We start from the raw sequence: 19,597 nt of genomic DNA, 5'->3' as shown, positions 1-19,597 counted from the left end.
CCATAGCTCACTATCTTTCGTTTCCACCCCATTTTTAAATTCCACCTTAATTTTATCTTACTCCCTAGCTATATTTTCTTAAGTAATTTCAGTCCTCTCAAATAGCTCCTGAATAATCTCCACCACCCATTCCTTAAATTCCTCTGTTTTCAACAGATAGTTGGGAAAGCTCCAGTGTCTCTCTTTTATTTCAATGCCCTGTGTTTTTATTTTAGTTATTATTGGTGCATGATCTGAAATAGTTAAGAGTTTTATAGCAAGACCTTCAGTTAAATGCACATGTTCCTGTGAAAAGTAAATTCTGTCTAGCCTAGCCCAGTTTTTATATCTTGGGGAATAATATGTAAATTCAGTCTGAACTCCTATCACTGAATTCACATCTTCCATGCCAAATGTTTTCATATTTTGTTCAAGAATCTTCCCTCCTTTTTTTATACTTTCCCTTATGGGCCCCCAGACACATCTTCACTTCTGCAAATCAAATCCCAGTCCCCATCTATAAGTAATATTCCTTGCTGAAAACTGGTTATTTCTCCCAGAATTTTCTGAAGCTCCATTATAGCAATTTTAGGTGGAATGTAAATACATGCCAGTGTAATCCTTCTCCCTTGCCAGTAGCCCCTTAGCACTACAAATCTGCCATTACTATCTTTTTTATCCTCTTCTATCACTATTAGAGCTGTTTTTGCAGTTAATATAAGTACTCCTCTTTTCCTTTGTCCCAGATGTTTGAGTAACCATCCTGAAAACCTTCCTTTTTCAAATTCACATGTTCAGTTTTTTCGAAGCGAGTCTCCTGTAACATAACTATTTGCACTCTCTGTTGTTAATAGAGCAATATTCTTTCTTTTTTGTTTTTGTCTGTAAGACCATTGACATTTAAAGTCATTACAGAAAACATCATTGTATTAAAAAGTTATTATTCCCACCTTTTATGTTTAACACCTTTTTTGTTAAATGTCTAGTTCCAGCTTTTGTGTTACATACATACACTGTTTGGCAGGATGAACTTGTGTATAGTTGTTTCTTGTCATATCCATTTGAGTCTGTGTCACATTTTACAAAACTTTTTGATCTGATGATCTCCGTGTCATTATTCATCACAAATGGGTCTTGGATATGACCTCATCTGAGCTGGCAACTTCTCAGACAGATCCAGAGCACAAGCTCCTGCCATTCCCATAATCCTTTGCTACTTTCTAACCCTCAGATCTCGTTTGCCGCTGAAATGCTTCAGACGTCGTCCAGGCTCAGGCTTAGGAGTTTTTCAGATAAATGTCTTTTTTGGGTTTTTTGCTCTATTTTAGGGCTCCTTTCTATCTTTAACTGTTCCTTTTGTAGTTTAATTGAATTTCCTCTCCTCACAGTTTGCAGTTGAGTTAGTTAGGTTCCCCTCCCCCTTCTGGTGCTTGGCGTTTTCTGCCCTTTCTTGTCGTAAGTAGCTTCTATTTAAAAAAAAATAAAACTTTGCATATATCTCTCTCTGTATATCCTTCCTGTCCTTTTAGTAAAAGTGATCTTTACAGCTGTGTGGGTGTGTGTCTTTTTTTACATATCATTGCTGAAAAACCTTCTGGGTTTAAAAGATGCTCCTCATGTGGTCAGAAGATGCCATTTTCTGACTCGCAAGAGGGGTGTGTGTATTGTTTAGGGCCGACACAACTGGAGGTTGAATGTGACATTTGCTCCACATTCAACCCCAGAGCCTTCATAGAGTGCCCCAACAAGCTTTTGCTGAAGGGCTTGGCTCAAGGTAGTCCTCTGCCTATAGACTCTCCTTTCAAGCACTCTCAGGTGCCTAAGAAGAGACCTCCTCCTCCTTTGGGGGGAGTCCTCTTCTTTGCGCCCAAAGAAGCTGAGGCTCTCTGATCACAGCTCCCCAAATCCGAGTCCAGCCTCTTTGGCTTTGGATCATAGGTCCGCCATTCTGAGAGCTTCGGATCATACTCTTGGATCAAAGGCATTGGTGGAGTGGAGGCTTTCAGATCCGAGTAGGAGCAAGCCGTCCCTGGATCCAACAAGTTTGTCAGATCCACCCAATATGGCCTCCAAACCATTGCATCCTACCAAGTTGTTGGATCTAACAGCTCTGTCGGATCCCATTCTCATTGAGGGCTCCCCTTTTCAGTCCTCCAGGAGATCAGATCCAAGTCGTCTGAACCAGTCTCCTTCTGGGAGCCATAGGACTGCAGAATCCAAGTTCAGATCCCCAGCAATGTCTGGCCACTTATCAGCTTCATCCAGATCTTCCAGAAATTTCCTTCCCTCAGACATGGATAGGATGATGAGTTTTCTCAAGGCCCAAATCGAGTTGAGCTTGCTGCCGTCCCCTGCGGCTAGGGGACCCTTCCCATCCACTGGACTCCACTCTCTTCTTCCAATCTGACTTGTTTTGGAATGTTAGGACGGGATGTCTAGTAAGAGGCTGATGGCGTCCGGTATGCCCCTTTCTCGAAACCATCAGTGTCCCTGGCTAGCTTTGTTCTGCAGCCTTCGGACCAGGGTCGGTCTACTCTCTGAGGGGTCAGTGCAAGTTCCCTGGGGCTGGGTTTGAGTCTGGAGTTTTCAGTTTGCTCCCTTCCCCTGGGGGCTTTGGTGCTGGAAAACTTGGGGCCAATATTGTCTGGGAGCTTTGGTGCTGCATCTGGGTCCATTCTCCCTTCCCAGGTGGCCCTGGCCGCTGGGGATGGGGGGCTTCATCTAGCCTGTCGGCCTTCCGGCTGGTAGAGAGCACCTTTTCTAGTATGGCAGTTACCTCTCCTTCTCTCTAAGTCCTCCCCTGCCTTACTTGGGATTGGGTGCTGAGACCTCCTAATCCATCCAGGGTCAATCCAAAAGAGTGGAAACTCAAAACTGGTGAAATAAAAATAAAAAACTCCACAAACCTGTACACAACGGTAACACTTGACAAACGTTATTGCAGAAAAAGACTAAGCGCTTTCTCCCAGTAGCTCCCAGAGCTTCATCAGAGTAACTGTTAAAATTCACATGCCAGATTAAATAAACTTAACACAGTCACATGATCAATGTAATAGGGAAGTGAATGAACAGTTGTTTAAAAAGACAGTACATCAGCATGAGTAAAGTGCTGTGTTCAATAGAAATCACCTTAAATTGTACATATAAATGTTAGTATATTAATTCACTTAATAGCAAATTATTATAAAGTGCTAGTGCTAATAAAATAATATGAATATGTTGTATAACTTAGTTAAAATAATTTAAAATTGTTGAATAAAAATGTTAAATAAAAATACACACTGGTTAGCTCTTGCAGGTCTTAAACCCAGGACCCTGTACACTTTATTCACAACAGTTAACCACTACACCATTACTTCTTTCTTATTTATTTAAACACCACATAACCACATTGTACTATATGTATTTAGGGAACTAAGGAACCAGAATAAATAGACCTTAAATATAATATTTTCAGATCTCCAGTGCCCTTAATTTTAACACTGGAGCCAGAGATATTGTCATTTATGCCAGGATAAATAGTGGCATTAGTTCTTAGTTGCCACTCAGACTCCAGTTTCTCAAGATATAAGTTCAGATCTCCACCCCTACCATAATCAAACATTCTGTCAATGACAAAGAACAGAATTTTTTTGAAATTATTACAGTTCTTAGAATGCATATATAACGCATTCTCTTTTTTCTCTTTCTTGATGTCTCTATTATGTTCTAATATCCTTTCCTTAAGTTTCCTAGTGGTTTTACCCATATAGAAAATTGGACAGGACATACAGGTAGCTAAATAGATCACCATCTTGGTGTTGCAGTTGCATTTACCAGGACAGGGAAAGGTATGATAATAACCATCAGTAGCAACATATAGACCTGTATTAATAAATTTACAGGCCTTACAAGCATTACATTTTGACATTGTGGAGACTAAACCTCTTGGTTTTGTTTGTTACTTCTCTAATAAGTTTTTAATGTTGGGACCCCTACTATAGGTAATTCTAGAAAACAGTCCTAGTATGTTTATAGTATCTTGATCAAAAATTGTCTTCCAAGTGTTTTGAACTATGGATGTAATTGTCAAGGCATCCTTATTGTATGGGAGAACCAACATACTGTCAGTTGACAAAACATTTGTTGTTGTTATTATTAACAGCTGATTCTGTGTTTAATATTGGAATAAATTTGTTGTTCCTGTTCTGCATAACTTAATTTCTAGTTTTAATCAACATTTTAGATGAGTGTCCTTTATCTCTAAACATGCCAATTAATGTGTATATCTCATTCTCAAAATCATTGTCATTGCTTGTTAATCTTGAAATTCGTACCATTTGTCCTTTCACTATGCTTTTCTTTTGATGCATAGGATGGCAACTGTTGTAGTGGAGAAAGGAGTTACAATATGTTTCCTTCTTAAAAATCATTGATTGTAGTTTCTTGTTAGACCTGTCCCGTACCAGTCTTATGTCAAGGTAATCTATATTCTCTACAGCTAACTTGTATGTACCTTCTATGTAAACCTTACAAATGAAGTAGTAGAGTTAAGATAAGTGATAAAAGATGCTAGTTATTCCTGGGTACCTTTCCAAAAAAATCAGTATATCATCCAAAAATCTTAGCCATGTTATAATTTTGCTATAATAAATTGATAGAAACACACATTCCTGTTCCCATTGGGCTAGCACCAAATTGGCATAGATGGGTGCACATTTGGCCTCCATGGCTACCCCTGATATTTGATGAAAAAGTTCTCCTTCAAAACCTACAAAATTATTGTTCAACACCAAGTCCATTAGTTCCACTAATAATTGTCTTTTTAACATTGTCTAAATTATTCTCCACCATTAAGGTTTCCTGAAATAATTTCAAACCTTCATTATGTGGGATAATGGTAAATAAGTTCATTATGTCAATAGTGACAAATAAAAAATATCTGGAATTACAATGCCCCTCAAAAATCTGTAGACAGTGCCGTGAATCTTTTAGTACATGAACATAGTTACTTAATAATGGTTTGCACCAAAAATCAATGTATGCAGCCATAGGTTCTGGCTGCTACAGTTGATCTAAATGGCGGGTCTTGTAAATCCTTGTGGAATCCCAAAGATATAGGGTGTCACAGGGGGCTCAACAACCAAATATTTATATTCAACTGAATCCAATACTCCTTGAGTTAAAAAATCATATAACATCCAATCAATTTTAGCATATGCTCTACACAATTAATTCTTCGAAACTCTTTCATAGGTAGAATTATCATTCAGTAACTCATATTTTAAATACATAGTCGTTGTGGTCTATCAGAACAACCCCCCACCCTTGTTGGGTTTCATAGCTCTAACATGGTGGTCATTACACAATTGCTTGAATGCATCATTTTCGTTGCATGTTAAATTATCACTACCCTTTGTAATATTGTGAAAAATATCAAATATCCCTTTCTCACATTTAGTATCAAATAGTGCAACAGAATTATTCATTGGTGGTAAAAAAGTGCTTTTTCTTTTCAGTATTTTCTTGTCGTTAAAAAGTTCATCTTTATCAGGAAAAAAACATTCTTAAATTCAGCTGCCTAGTAAAAAGCTTTAGATTAGTACGAACCTTGGCAATATCCAGTGAAAAACTAGGTACAAAAGAGAAACCTTTGCTAAGAACAAGACATATGGTTGTCATTTATACAAATTTGAGAAAAACTGTAAACAGAAAAAACATCTTTAGTAATGACATTACATCTTATCTCATTATTAAGTTCAGTGGGTTCAAAGTCTTGAATTGATGAAAATAATCAAAAAATGAACCATCATAGCTTATCAATTCACTTGACAGGAGCGATTTCTTACATTGCCCCCCCCCCCCCCCCAGTTCCTCTGATTCCCCTGGTTCCTGTCGATTAACCTCTGCGACCTTCTGGTAATTCTGGTGATGCTAAAAAATTACTTTCCCTGTTGTTAACATTCCTATCATTATGACCAGTGTCATCAGATAGTTGCTCACCACTGTCATTATAATTACTAACATTGTTACTATGGTTTTTGAAACCTTTCTTTCTGTAGGTACGTAAAGGGTATACTGTTTTGTTAGCATATTCCTGTGTATCCCTTTGTAACTTTTTTCGTTTTCTAGCAATGTTCTGTTTCAGTAATTTATCAGAATCATTAAGAACAGATGTATACAGTTGTTTGTTTGCCTCAAATAAGAAGTTCTTCATAATGTTATTGTTCATATCAATCAGTTGCTTTTCTAAGCTCAACAATTTGCACTCATTTTCTTTAATAATGATACGTACCAATTCCAGACCAGTGCGATCAAAAAACTCCAGCAGTTCACTATGCAAAACAGAGCCTGGTTCAGTTCCATTGGGGAACTTCCAAAGTCTCAAACCCTTAGGAACCTGCTTCAGCTCTAAGGAACGTTTTAAAAACAAATTGTCAGCTTGAAGTGTCTTAAACCTGGTAAGTACCTTCTCAAAGTTCCGCAACTGATTGCGGACAGTACCATCTCCTTCCCCCTGGTCAGGGCAGTTAGACAAATCCATTTGTGGTGTTAATAAGGCAAGCAAAAAAGAAGGGACATCAGCATCTCTTGCATTGACAATACATCCATTGCAGGAACGGTTAGTCACCTCAGATCCACTATTTGGTGTCCCCAAGCATCCAGGCGTAGTATGCAATGTAAGCAATTCCATTTGAGTGTCAGGTATAATGGAATTGTCCGAATTACCCGCAGCAAAAATGTTTTGCTGTTTAAATGCAACAATTCTTCCACCTTCTTAAGTCTGCCTTCCATGGTGGAAAATACACAAAAAACAGCTGTAATAGGTATGGGGTGAAGAAACTATGAAAAAAATACCAGAAAAAACACCCAAAAGAGTGGAAACTCAAAACTTGTGAAGTAAATTGCCCCACTTGGGGTACCCATCTGTAATGAGTCCTCCCCTGAGCCCACCATAGAGGAATACCCTCTGAAGAGAACATGTAAGAGGAACCACATGGACTCCCCCAGAAAGTCCCTCACAGAGGACATGGCTTTTAAGGAGGGAGACTGGTCTCCCAGACTTTTACCTGAGGAGGTGCCATTTAGAGACATCTTGGAAGTTCTCAAGCAGAGAGGCGGGTGGTCATCCCCATCTTCAGAGGAGATCGTGTTCCTGAAGGCCTTTGGGATGGGTCTGTCTTCTGCTTGGATTTCCCCACCTGCTGACAAGTTTGTGGACCTGATCACCAGCAGGGCTTGGAAGGAGCCGGACACAGTGGAACTTGTGCCCAAAAAAAAGCAGACAAGTCTGTCAGTCGTCATAAGGATAGGTCTTTTTGGGCTAAAGGGGTCCCCGTTGATGCAATCATGGTGGCCACTGCTGCTAAGAAGGAGCTAGCTGAGCAATGCTCCGCAGTTCATCCCCCAAACATGGAGTCCCGGGAGACTGAGTGTTTTGGAAAGCTTGTGTTTGCCTCCGATACCTTTGGCCTGAGTGCAGCTAATTACTTGGCCCACTTTACGTGGCTTCAGAGGAATTTGGTTTCAGAACTTACCACTTCCCTTTTAGAGTTGTTGCCTCCAGAGAGTCTCAAGTTAGTCTCTCTGAGGCTATCCACTCTTACTATTTTAGCCAATGCTTCGATGAGGTTGATCTCTCCCTTTGATGATTACACTTTGGACCATCTGTTAAGGAAACTTCAACCCACAGTGAGCAGGAAGGCAAGACTCTTTTTGCAGTAGGGATCATGTTTTCTACTCCCTAACAATACTTTTCTAAGACCCAGAAGGGAAGTAAGAAGCATTTGTTCCAAAGAACTCAGACTTCCTTTCAGGATGCTCCCCAGGAATCCTTTTCCACAAGCTGGGGCAGGGGATTCAATGTTAGATGCCAGCCTAGGGCAGAGGGGGTCCACAGAACCAGGGCTCCTGAGAACCCTTCTCGGAGAAGCCCTTCCAGTGTTCCTGAGGTGCTGCCCCGACTGTCCTGCCTTGGAGGGAGCCGGGGGTCATCTCTTCCTTCACCCACTAGCTTGGAAAAATTTCACCTGTGATCAATGGGTGCTAAAAATTATTTCCAGGGGTTATTTCATTCCCTTCTCCCAGCCCCCTCCAGTTCAGAAATTTCTCCCAGACATGCCACCCTGCTTATCTCAAGGTGCAAGACCTCCTCCAGAAAAGAGCCATTGAAATGGACCCAACAGGATAATGAGGGCCCGGAACTTACTCTCGTGTCTTTTTGGTACCAAAAAAAGAACGGGGACCTGCATCCGATTCTGGGCCTCAGTGAGGTAAACCTGTCAGTCAAGAAGCCAAGTTCCAGATGGTCACTGTTCAATCCATTCTGCTTCTCTTTCATAAGGGTGATTGGATGGGCTCAGTGGATCTCAAGGACGTGTACTATCATATAAAGACCAACAGATGCTCCAGGAGACCCTTACACTTTCAGTTAGGGGCCAGTCATTACCAGTTCAAAGTCCTGTCCTTTGGACTCACCACAGTCCCCCCCCCCCCGGGTGTTTACCCAATGTATGGCAGTGGTGGCAGCTCATCTCCAGCTGCAAGGTTTCCAGGTTTTTCTGTACCTGGTCAATTGGCTCCTTATGGCTCTCACAAGGCATCGACTAATACTGGTAACCAGATATGTCCTCAGCCTTTTCCAGCATCTAGGCATCACAGTGAATCTATCCAAGTCCAATCTATTACCGAGCCAAAACCAGGAGTTCATCGGAGGTCTGCTGGACATGGTATCAGAGCCTGCAGCATTACCTTCCCACAAGGTCGAACTGATTCGAGATCAAGTTTTTGTTCTGCTGCATTTATCACACCCATTGGTCCATTTGATTCTCAAAATGCTAGGCTGTATGGCAGCTGCCATTCAGTTACTGCCACTGGTCAGGTATCACGTCCGAGTTCTCCAGTGGACCCTGGCAGTCCAGTGGTCCATTCTTTCTCAGCCCATGTCTGTGACAATAAAGTTGACTCGTGTGCAGTAATCATGTTCCTTGGTGACTTCAGTCTCAGGACATATTTCTAGGCAGGCCATTTTCTCTCCCCTTGCCCAAGGCCACAGTGACCATGGATGCCTCCCTTTTAGGGTGGGGGGCATTTCAGGGCAGGACGGTTCAAGACATGTGGTCCCCCATAGAGACAAATTGCACGTAAATATCCTGGAGATGAGAGCTGTCCTCCTAACACTGCAAGCCTTTCAGGAGTGCCTCCTTCATATACCCGGGAGTTCCGGCATGTTGGCCTACAGACTCAGCAGGTCCATTTTGAGTCGTCATGAGTGGTCCCTGAATCTATCAGGGCAAGACAAATCTTCAACCATTGGGTCAACCATGCTGCGACCTTTTTGCTTCCACAGTCAACTACAAATGCAGCAATTGCTTTGCCCTGATTGCCCCCATCAGGGTAGTCAGGCAGGGATGCTGTTGTTCACGACTGGCCTCCAGGTCTCCTCTATGCTTACCCACCTATTCCCGTAATGCCCAAATCCTATAGGAAGCTCATCGCCTGAAGGACCCCTCTTATCCTCATTGCCCCTTTCTGGCCTCGTCACGCTTGGTTCTCCTTCCTAAAGTCTCATCTGAAGTATCCACCTTGGACACTGAATCCCATTCCGGTTCTCATTTCACATCCTTGGGGGGTTTCCACTTCCTAATCTCCAAACCCTTCGCCCGACTGCATGGTTTCTGCAGTTCCAGAAATCTTTTTGCATTCCAGGCTTCCTTCCCTGGTGAGGAGCATTATTTTGACTTTTCAAAAGCCATCTACAAAGAAGGTGTATTCCAGTAAATGGAAAAGGTTTTCCATTTGGGTCAGACAATGGAATCTGGATCCCTTTTCAGCCCCTTTTCCTGATGTCTTGCTCTTCTTGTCTTCCCTTTCTCAGGATGGGGTGAGTTTTTCTACCATTCAACTCCATTTTTCTGCCATCTCTAATTTCCATATCAACGATGAGCCTACCTTTTCTTCCAACTTGTACTAAGCCTTTCTGAAAGGAGTTTTTCTTCTTAGACCTCCTATTAAGGATCCATCCCTGCAATCTTTATAGCTGTCCCACCTGGGAAAATCCCTGAATGCTTTCAGAGGATATTATCTCCTGTTTAGTTTCTGTCTTCATTTTTTCCACCAGACTGTAACTAATTTCTTTTTATCAGATTGTTTGCATGAATACATTAACCAGACAGTGAATTTCTCTTTATCAGATTGTTTCCATGGAGACATGAGGGCCAGTTACAGAATTGCTACTAAGCATACATTCATTTGCTAGGAAAAACTCATAATATTCAATATTCTTTTTCATTTACTTGCTTTCTCTTAAAACTTGTGAGTAAATCAGTCTAAGGTCCTTAATCCAGTAATTCCCCTATGCAAAAATGAGAAAAAGCACATTAGTTTTTCTTTTGTCATGCAAAAAAAAACAGCAGCACCTATTTACATTCGAAATTACTCAAAATAACTGAGAAAACTTTACTTTATAGCATGCAAAGAAGACCACACACCACAAAAAATAGTACTTTTAAGAAAAGAAAAATGTTCTCTTTACTTACATTTAATGTTCTCCCCTCTTTTCCCCATCCCCAAAGCATTTTTTCAAACATTAATGACATAAAGTAGGGCATATATTTTAGAGTCCACCACAAGTCCAACAAATTCTGAAAAAAATCCAATAATTCCAGATTTTCTTGTTCTTTCACATTTCACAAATATAATTATTGCACTGTAATCCCACATTGTTACTGGTTTTATTACTGTTCATCTCCATCTCCCAAATCCCCTCTCTGCATCAATTCCAACATTCTCTTGAGTCATCAGTTCTTGTGCTCCCTTCTTTCTCTCAAACATTTTCCATTGAAATTGGAAAAGGTTTCACAGGTACAATATCTGTGTGGTCTGTATTACCAGAATAACAAGAAGCAGAATCTCCTTGTTTCACATCTCACTTTTTATTGGACAGACTTTTGTATTTTTTCCTTAGTATGTACACGATCAAAAAAATAAAGATTTTACCCCTCCAGAGAAGAATACCTTGAAGACAGCTGGGTATGGCAGTTTGACTCTCACACCTGCGTGTCAACATTTCATTGAATAGTGATATGAATTTATTCCTCTTCTGCCTGCTAGTGTACAATGGGTAATCATTCTCCACAAACACTCTACTGTCTCCCACTTTTTTCCCAGGTGCTCTGTATTTTTTTTTTTCTGGTATCCAGACAGTACACCTACTAGCCAGTTACAGAAATGTATCCATAAATACAAAGGTCTACTGGCCTTCTCTGTTGAGTTTCTGTTTTCACACACTGAGAGCTAGAGTTAAGCTGTTATTCAATGTGAAGCCATCTTGGATGTCTTAATTTCCAAAGTACTCTTGATTCTTGTAGTCAAAATTTGTACTCCCTTCCTTCTCTTAAGCGTTTTCAATTGAAACATTGGAAAATGTGTCACTGGCACAGTCTGTCTGTGGTCTTTATTACCAGAAGAACAAGAAATAGAATCTCCTTCTGTTTTACAGCTTCACAGCTCACGTTTTGTTTGACAAACTTTTGTATTTCCTCCTTGGCATGTACTTCATCAAAAAATTATTTTGTCCCTTGAGGGAAGAATTTTTTTGATGATAAGTAGGTATAGTAGTTTAAATCTCATACCTGCTTCTCAACATTCCCTGAATAGTGGGATAAATTTACTCCCCTTCTGCCTGGTGTACAATGAGTAATCATTCTCTACAAAAAGTCTGCTATCTCCCACTTTTAGTACTTTGTCCTTCTGCCACAATTTTGTCAGAATCAACACCTTGTGCTTTTTTTTTTTGAAACATTTCTTCTTGAGCAGTCTCATATTCAGCCAGCCTTTTCTTCATTTCGACCTCTGTTTTTTTGTAGTTTTATCACCTCAACTGAATATCTGTTTATAGCTTCTTCCATTTTTTCCAACCTTTTGTTGTTTGAGTTGATATACTTCATCAGTGTTTCATGTATTTTAACCAGGTATGTGTGCAGTTGTCTTATAGTTTCCTCTAGGTTACTAGAATCCATGTCTGGAGGTTGCACTGCTTTTTGCCGAGCAGCTGCAGAACTTTTCACAGTCAGTGTTTTTCCTCAACTTTTGTAGCTGATTTTCTTTCAGGTCCTCTGTATTTTTTTTCCCTGGCATCCAGGCAGTGCACTTACTAGCCAGTTACTGAAATTTACCCAGAAACACAAAAGTCTACAGGTCTCAGCTGAGTTTCTGTTTTCACACTGGAAGAGCTAGAATTAACTATTACTCAATGTGCAGCCGTCTTGGAAGTCTGTGACTGATTATCTTGGTATTATTACTTGAAAGTTTTATAATGTAATCTTTGGGAGACTGAGGTATAGCCTTTCAAGGACAGGTCCTAATGATTTAGTTCACATGCTTTTACTGCAAGTCTGACATTTTGTGTTACACTCTTTTTCATTGTTAGTTGTATGTTGAATGTCAGCTCAGCACAGGGCTCAGTAATATTTTAAAATACATCTTTATTGAGTTGATATATCAAAAGTAAAAATCCTCTGTGTTTTAACAGAATATACCCTTTTATTTTCATAATTTTTAACTCATTTGTAATATGGTATACATGTTACATGTCTGAGCAATTAATGGAGGAGAAAAATTCAGCATACTGCTGCACTAAAACATCTATGGCTGGAATAGATGTCTTGCATATTTTCTTTCTTCTTTTGCTGATAATCCAGTTGTTAGTATTTGAGTAGACTAAGATGTGGTTTGTTACAGACTGGCAATGTATCAGGTTGTTTAGACTTATTTGTTGCCACTGTCTTACATTTTGCATTATACCTACTTGACATTGGGAGATGTTGTTGTCTTTCGGCTTTTCCTGGTTAGGGGTCGCCACAGCAGAACTCCGGTCCACTAATGATTGGCAGTAGATTTTTGATGAACGCCGAGGTGCCAGCTTGACGTTCAACCTTCAACAAAGGCACGCCCATTTACGCATGTCTTTCGAACGCCCACCCAACTGAGGGGAAGACATGCGGACTCCACACAGAAGGCACTCCCCGCACTCCAGCCTAGAATCGAACGGGAGAACCTCTTGCTGAGAGGCAACAACGCTACCGCTGCACCACCGCAGATGTGCTGTTTTTAAACTTTTGCCTTGTATGCAGAACACACTAATGGCCTAGAATAGGTTTATATTGAGTTGTCATTAGACTAGAAGTAAAAATCCTATACATTTCACTATACAAAATCTATTTTTTTTTTCAGCTGTAACATGATGTGGCCACTGTAGATGCTTTCTGGCAGCTAAAGCTTTGTGGTCAAATTCAGAGGTGTATTGCAGTGGAAGAGCTGAGGTTAGAATTGCAGTCTACAATGTGTGTGTTTTATAGAGAGAGGAACATACTATTTTTATTACTTGAAAGTTTTTATAATGAAGTCTGACAAGAGAGGCAGAGGTTTAGCCTTTCAGAGACATACCCCAATGCTGTTAGTTTCATGTACCTTTACTGCCATAGTGTAACATTTTGCAGTACACTCTGTTTTCATTGTGGGAGCTGTGTAGAACCTTCTGCTTAGTGTGCTGAGTACAGTAAAGTCCTAAAAAAAATCTTCATTGAGTTGTCCTTAACAACTGAAGTAAAAATTATGTTTATTTCTCCTAAGTATAGAACTTTTGCCACTGGATTTATGGCTCCTCCCATTTAAATTCATGTGGTAAACTGCTTTATAAGTAGTGCATGTCTTTACAGCTGGAACTACCAGCTAAGTGCATTTTGTAGTGGAGGATTATGATATATTATGAGCAATTTACAGTAATACTTAATATGGTCACAGAGAAATGTCCCTTTACTGGTAAGTAAAAACTGTAATCTTATATAGCTATTTAGGTGTTCTGTTTTTGCCACTTGTTTCACAAAAAAAAGTATATTTTGTATAGAAGTATTTATGGATGGCGCAGTTGTGCAGCGGTAAAGTTGTCTCCTCACACCTCACAGCAAGAGGTTCTCCGGTTCGATTCTCGGCTGGGGTTCATTCTGTGAGCTGTCTGCATGTCCTCCATGCATTCGTGTGGGTTTTCTCCGGGTGCTCCGGTTTCCTCCCAAGTTACAAAGACATGCATCTAGAACATTTCTGCCTGGGCCTCCACTGAAAATTGGCTTTGTTACAAGTTGGACTTTCCCGGTTAAGAAATGTTAAATAAAAAAATAAAATTAAAAAAAAGTATATTTTGCAATTTTTTTCAAGCTGACAACTTAGTATTTATTGGTGTTTTTATGAAATGGGGACCAAAATAATACTTTGTAGGAAAAGTACTACTTTCAGTTATTTTAAACTATTTTTACATTATAACAAAATGCGTATATTTTACATGCTTTTAAAGGCATGTGCATATTTGAGATTATGTTATCAGATTTTACCTAAAAGCTATTAGGCCATGCAAAACAAAAATGAAAGTGGGATTATCAAGTGGTGGTGTTCTGAAATGTGCATAAGAAAATCTTAAAGCTGTAGAAAGATGTTACCATTTGAAGTTAGGGTGGAATTTAGGCCATAATGGCCTTGGTAAATTGACAAGGTATGACTTTTGCAAAATAGTCAGCTGAAAACAAATCTGTTGCTTTCAGTTCTGTTAACAGTTAAAATAACAAAGCTATAAGAGAAACATAAATATATAGCATATGATATGATTTCATTTATGAGTGTGTTTCTATTTAAAAGTGATCTTTTTAATCTTTTGCATATGTTGAGGCAGAAAAATTACATTTAAAAAATGATTTTTTTTGTTCCTTTGTCTTTGATCGTTGGTAATCAGACTGATGCTGTTTTGTAGATAATTATGTCAGAAGCACTTTCCTGAAAGTTTCTTAAATAAATGTTGAACTGTTCTGGAGTTGTAGGCTTTTAAATGCAAAGAGCAAACATAGTCTTCAAAAAATGCCAATGAAAGATCAGCATAAATGGGGCAGTGAAAGCCCTCATTGCCATATCATGCACCTGAATATTGCAATATGAGTAATAATAAAAAGCATTTTAGTTAACGCATATTCAGCTAGAAACATCAAAATGGTATTATAGCCAGGGGCATATATATTAGCTCTCTCAAACCTAAGTTGCAGTGCTTCAAGCCCCATCCAGTGGCGGGTACTTGTATACAGTGTCCTAGCATCCAAGATGCAAAGTACATTTTTTGTGGACTCTGTCAGCCATGCCCTAATATAAGGTAACAATGGCGAAAGTTGTAATGTTAAAAAATCGGAAAAGGGCCTTCCAGTGGCTATTGGCCTACCAGATGAAAGTCTACATCCTTATGAATCTTTGGTAAAATGTAAAATCAGTGCTCATTTCCCATCCTCCCCCTTTCTGAGCTCTTCAGCACCCAAGCTGCTACTTAAATGTAGGAAATATTGGTCATAGTTAGGGCTTCATCCCTCTGTGCCACAGCACTGGGAAGCAAGTCTAACTTTCTTTTTCATGAAGTTAGAAAGAGTCAGTACTTCTGGAGTTGTGACGCTACATCTTTCATATGAACTTGATTGTGAACACAAGGTTATATATACAGTGAATTCTTCCTTCTGTCTTGCAGTGGAGACTATGCATATTCCTTCTTAATGCAACACTCAGGAAGGTTTGACTTGCATTCTCTATAAAGGAGGCTTTGAAAGGTTGAGCTTTAAGCTTTCTGTGTTAACATTTGAAACTTTTGGTGGAGTGTTTTAATATTCACACCATAGTTAAACATGAATGTATCTGTTTATGATCAGTAATTGGAGGTACACTGGGATTGTTCTGCCTTCAACTGTTTGATGTATTTACATCTTTAACATATTTTGAATGCAATAGCAGTTCTTTTGCAATGAGTATTTGACAGGTAGCACACTGTGATATCCATTGTCTGTAAGGTATTTGAAAGTAAGGTCATGTGAGACCTGCATATACTAATTATGTGCCCTTTGTCTTACTTGGTGTAAAAGCAAGGCCTTGCTATTAGAATATTATGACACATCCACTGGATTTTTTATTTAAATTAGTTGCTATACTGTAAAGAATTTAAGTATGCAGTTGCATTATAAGAAAGTTATAGAAGCATAAAAGTTAAGCCTACACTGCTGCAAGTTATTGATGGTTACTAATCACTTTATAATCTGCTTGACCCTGTCCTAGACTTCATTGGAATTCAGCAGCATGAGAAACTGTAGTAAGCAAGTTTATAGTCTGCATGAACCTCTGCAGCATTGCACAATTAATGTTGCAGTTCTTTAATGAAATTCAGCAGCAAATAATTTATTAGTGGATATGAAACACTATGTAACTCTCAGAGGATAATGAATATTCTGTTAATGAGGCTTTTTGTCACTCATCTTTGCACAGCTTATCTGTTACTGCTGTACTGTCCTCTCTTTGAAACATGAGTGAACAACAGGAGGTGCAATGTTATCTATATCGAATATACACACAAGTAAAGTTCTTACAGGAACTGCCCTAATCATAATGAACTTTGAATCAAAAGTTAAGTTTCTTGTCTATCTAGGAATTATGCTAGACTGATGTGTTCGTGTCTGACTGTTACTCTCACTGTCTCAAATACATAATAAAGACAGTGTTGTCTTTATGCAGTTGAAATTCAAACTAGACATTCCTGGATTATGTGGGGTTCTGTGATCAGTAAATCCACGATACACTTCTCCCCAAGGCACTGATGTTCATGCTACTGTGTAAATTGCTGCTCAACTAAAACAAAGAAAGAGAGCACTGATTTTGTTTGCCGAGTCTTATGCCTTTGATATTCTACTGAATTGTTGTTGCCTTTTGTTTAAAGATCAGTACAGACAGGGTTAATCACGTAGAATCTGAGGTCCGTTTTAGCTGTTATTTACTGTAGATGTGTGTGTGTGTGTGCGCGTGCGTGCATGCGTATACATATATATATAATATTGTGTGTGTATGTATATGTGTGTGTGTGTGTGTATATATATATATATATATATATATATATATATATATATATATATGCAAGCACTCACTCATTTGTACATAAGCTTATTTTAGGTGCAGCAAAGTAATCTGAATAAGCTGACTGATTTGTTCATTTTTATTAGGGTCGTCAGAGGATATTCCAGATCCTCAACATGAGGGGCAGCTCAGTCAAAATTGTTCGACACATCATGAAGGGTATGTACCTCCAGACTAAAGCTGTATCTGGAACCTGGTCAATGAAATTCTATGTAATTATGAGTGTGCACTGATTCAGCAAGACCAGTGAGATAGATGCAAGGCTGCCTTCCTTTATTTTGGTAATATACAGTATGTAAGACTGCAGATGATTTGCAGGATAAAAAGGACTACATACACAAACATAATCCATGGTAAGTAGATGAATGCCTTGGTACCAAGTGCAAGTAAGGATGCTAACAGGTTTAATAAGACTCCATGAAACAACCCAGCTAACAAACAAGTTCAGCAACACTAAAAGCAATACATTGCATCATTATCAGTCTATAAAGTTAAATTAGTAGCATGGCCATTTAATTGTACTAATGTATGTATAATTAAGAATAATACAGATGAAAATAATATGCACAAACTGCACATATAGTATATACTACAAATGTGAACACATTATAAACTGAGTAGGGCAGCAGGAATTTTCATAGTTTTCTCAATGCAAAGTGGTGTTACTGATGAACTTCTCAATGGTTTAATATATATTTGCTCATCCGACTGTTAGTGATAAGGCAGCCAGTTGTGTTGGGGATAAGCTTTATTTAAAGTTTATAAAAATTATAATGATGTCAGTCCAAACATCATGAAGCTGAAAAGTAACTGCAGGCTGACAAACTACCAGTGTGCTGTTTTTGATTACTATACAAAAACTGTGTTTGATAACCGAGGAAGGAAAGGAGTCTTGGATGAGGGAAGAAAGTTCTTGCCAAAATTGCTCTACCTGCTTAACTACCAGAGAGTTGTTTAAAAATCCACAGCATTTCCAAATGTATACTTGTGTGATGAATTCTTTGCAGCAGATGGCGAGCGAAAGCAGCCTACTTTATACCATCATAGCAACTTATAGGGCTGATTGAATTACATGATGCTTTGTTGTGTTCATTTTAAGTGAGCAAAACTGAAAATTAAGAAACTAATTTGAGTTATTTGCTTCAGTTGCCTTTATAAGGAAATAAAGTACAGTGTGCAGTTTGCTCTGCCTCGTGCTCGGAAGACTGCTTTATCCCTTTTCTTGGTTTGCAGAAATGACAGAGCAGCAAATCAGCAGTTCTCAATGTTAGAGAAATGGGAGATGTTTATTACTGAAGTGTCGTCAGCACCAGTTGTCTTCCTACAGAGTATTTCAGCATTTTGATTTGAGTGGCCCTCTATAATGAGTTTATACCTGGGAATTTCTTTCATTACCTTTTCATATAACTGTACAAAATTTTCACTGCTGCCTTTACCTGAGAAGGTCACACAAATGTTTGTTAACATTTCATTTAACTTATTTATTATTTATTTAACTTTGTCATTTGTTAACCTGATAAGTGACATGGTCACTCTTGGACCCTTTTCACTCCTAACAAAGATCATAACTGTAATGTTCACTGGAAGCTACATGTGCTCTGTGTTTAAAAAAATAAAGACTGTGTAAATGCTCAGAGTTACTGGATCATCAACCAGTGTCCAGCAGAGCAGAGATTACGGGTCTGAGATGTTAACAAGCTTATCTGTAGTCCAGGGTACATGTTTTGATTCTTTCTACCTTCATTTGCCTACTTTGTGATTCTGAAGAAGTCACTCAGACAGTACTGTCATGTCACCCCTGAATAGAGAGACTCGTGTCCAGTGGACCTACCTAGTTAACAAATATATAATATATATATATATATATATATATATACACACACACACACACACACATACATGTATGTATGTATAGTGTGTGTGTATGTATGTGTGTGTGTGTGTGTGTGTGTGTGTGTATATATATATATATATATATATATATATATATATATATATATACATATACACATACATACATACATATCTATCTATACACACACATGCACACACACCAACTCAACATAGCTTCTGCCCCACACATAGCACAGCTACCGCTTTTGTATCCTTTACTAATAACATTGCTCAAGTCATGGATAGTAGCAAAATAGCATCAGCCCTCGTTCTGGACCTGTCGAAAGCATTCAACACCATATCTCATACTATACTTCACCATAAACTCTACAACCGAGGCTTCTCAAACTCCACCACATCCTGGTTCTGTGATTACCTCACTAATAGACACCAGGCTGTTAGATGGAACTCTTCCTACTCCCCCTTTCTAGCAGTTAGGATGGGGTCCCACAATGATCAATATTGGGCCCTCTCCTCTTCTGTGTATTTACCAATGACCTTTTCTCATCCTGCCCCCAATCCAATCTTATTCAGTATGCTGATGACTCGACCATCATCAACTCTGCTGACAACATAGAAAACCTTCAATCCCTTACACAAACCTCACTCCACTCAGTTGAAAACTGGCTACAATCCAACCAACTCCTGATAAATGTGAGCAAAACTAAGCTACTACGTTTTCTACCTAAAAATCTGGAACATGCAAAACAGAACTTTTCCGTAACATCCCTTAATGGAACTATAATTTCTGTTGACACCCAAACAA

General features: G+C 39.0%; 1 protein-coding gene across 2 annotated transcripts in view; it reads left to right on the top strand.

Moving 5' to 3' along the window:
* The window catches only part of CTNNBL1 (catenin beta like 1), a 2,650,525-nt gene that overhangs the window by 2,280,057 nt on the left and 350,871 nt on the right, over nt 1-19,597 (top strand). For both annotated transcript variants that reach the window (XM_044090205.1, XM_044090206.1), the window contains one exon: nt 17,025-17,097. In XM_044090205.1, coding sequence (XP_043946140.1) covers nt 17,025-17,097 — 73 coding nt within the window. The remainder of the gene's footprint in view (nt 1-17,024; nt 17,098-19,597) is intronic.

This window comes from Protopterus annectens, chromosome 12.part0 (genome assembly GCF_019279795.1).
Source record: "Protopterus annectens isolate FY-2018-M chromosome 12.part0, PAN1.0, whole genome shotgun sequence".
In the NCBI taxonomy this organism is placed as follows: Eukaryota; Metazoa; Chordata; order Ceratodontiformes; family Protopteridae; genus Protopterus; species Protopterus annectens.
The sequence above is the reverse complement of the archived record's forward strand: the minus strand, read 5'-3'. Positions and strand labels throughout refer to the sequence as shown.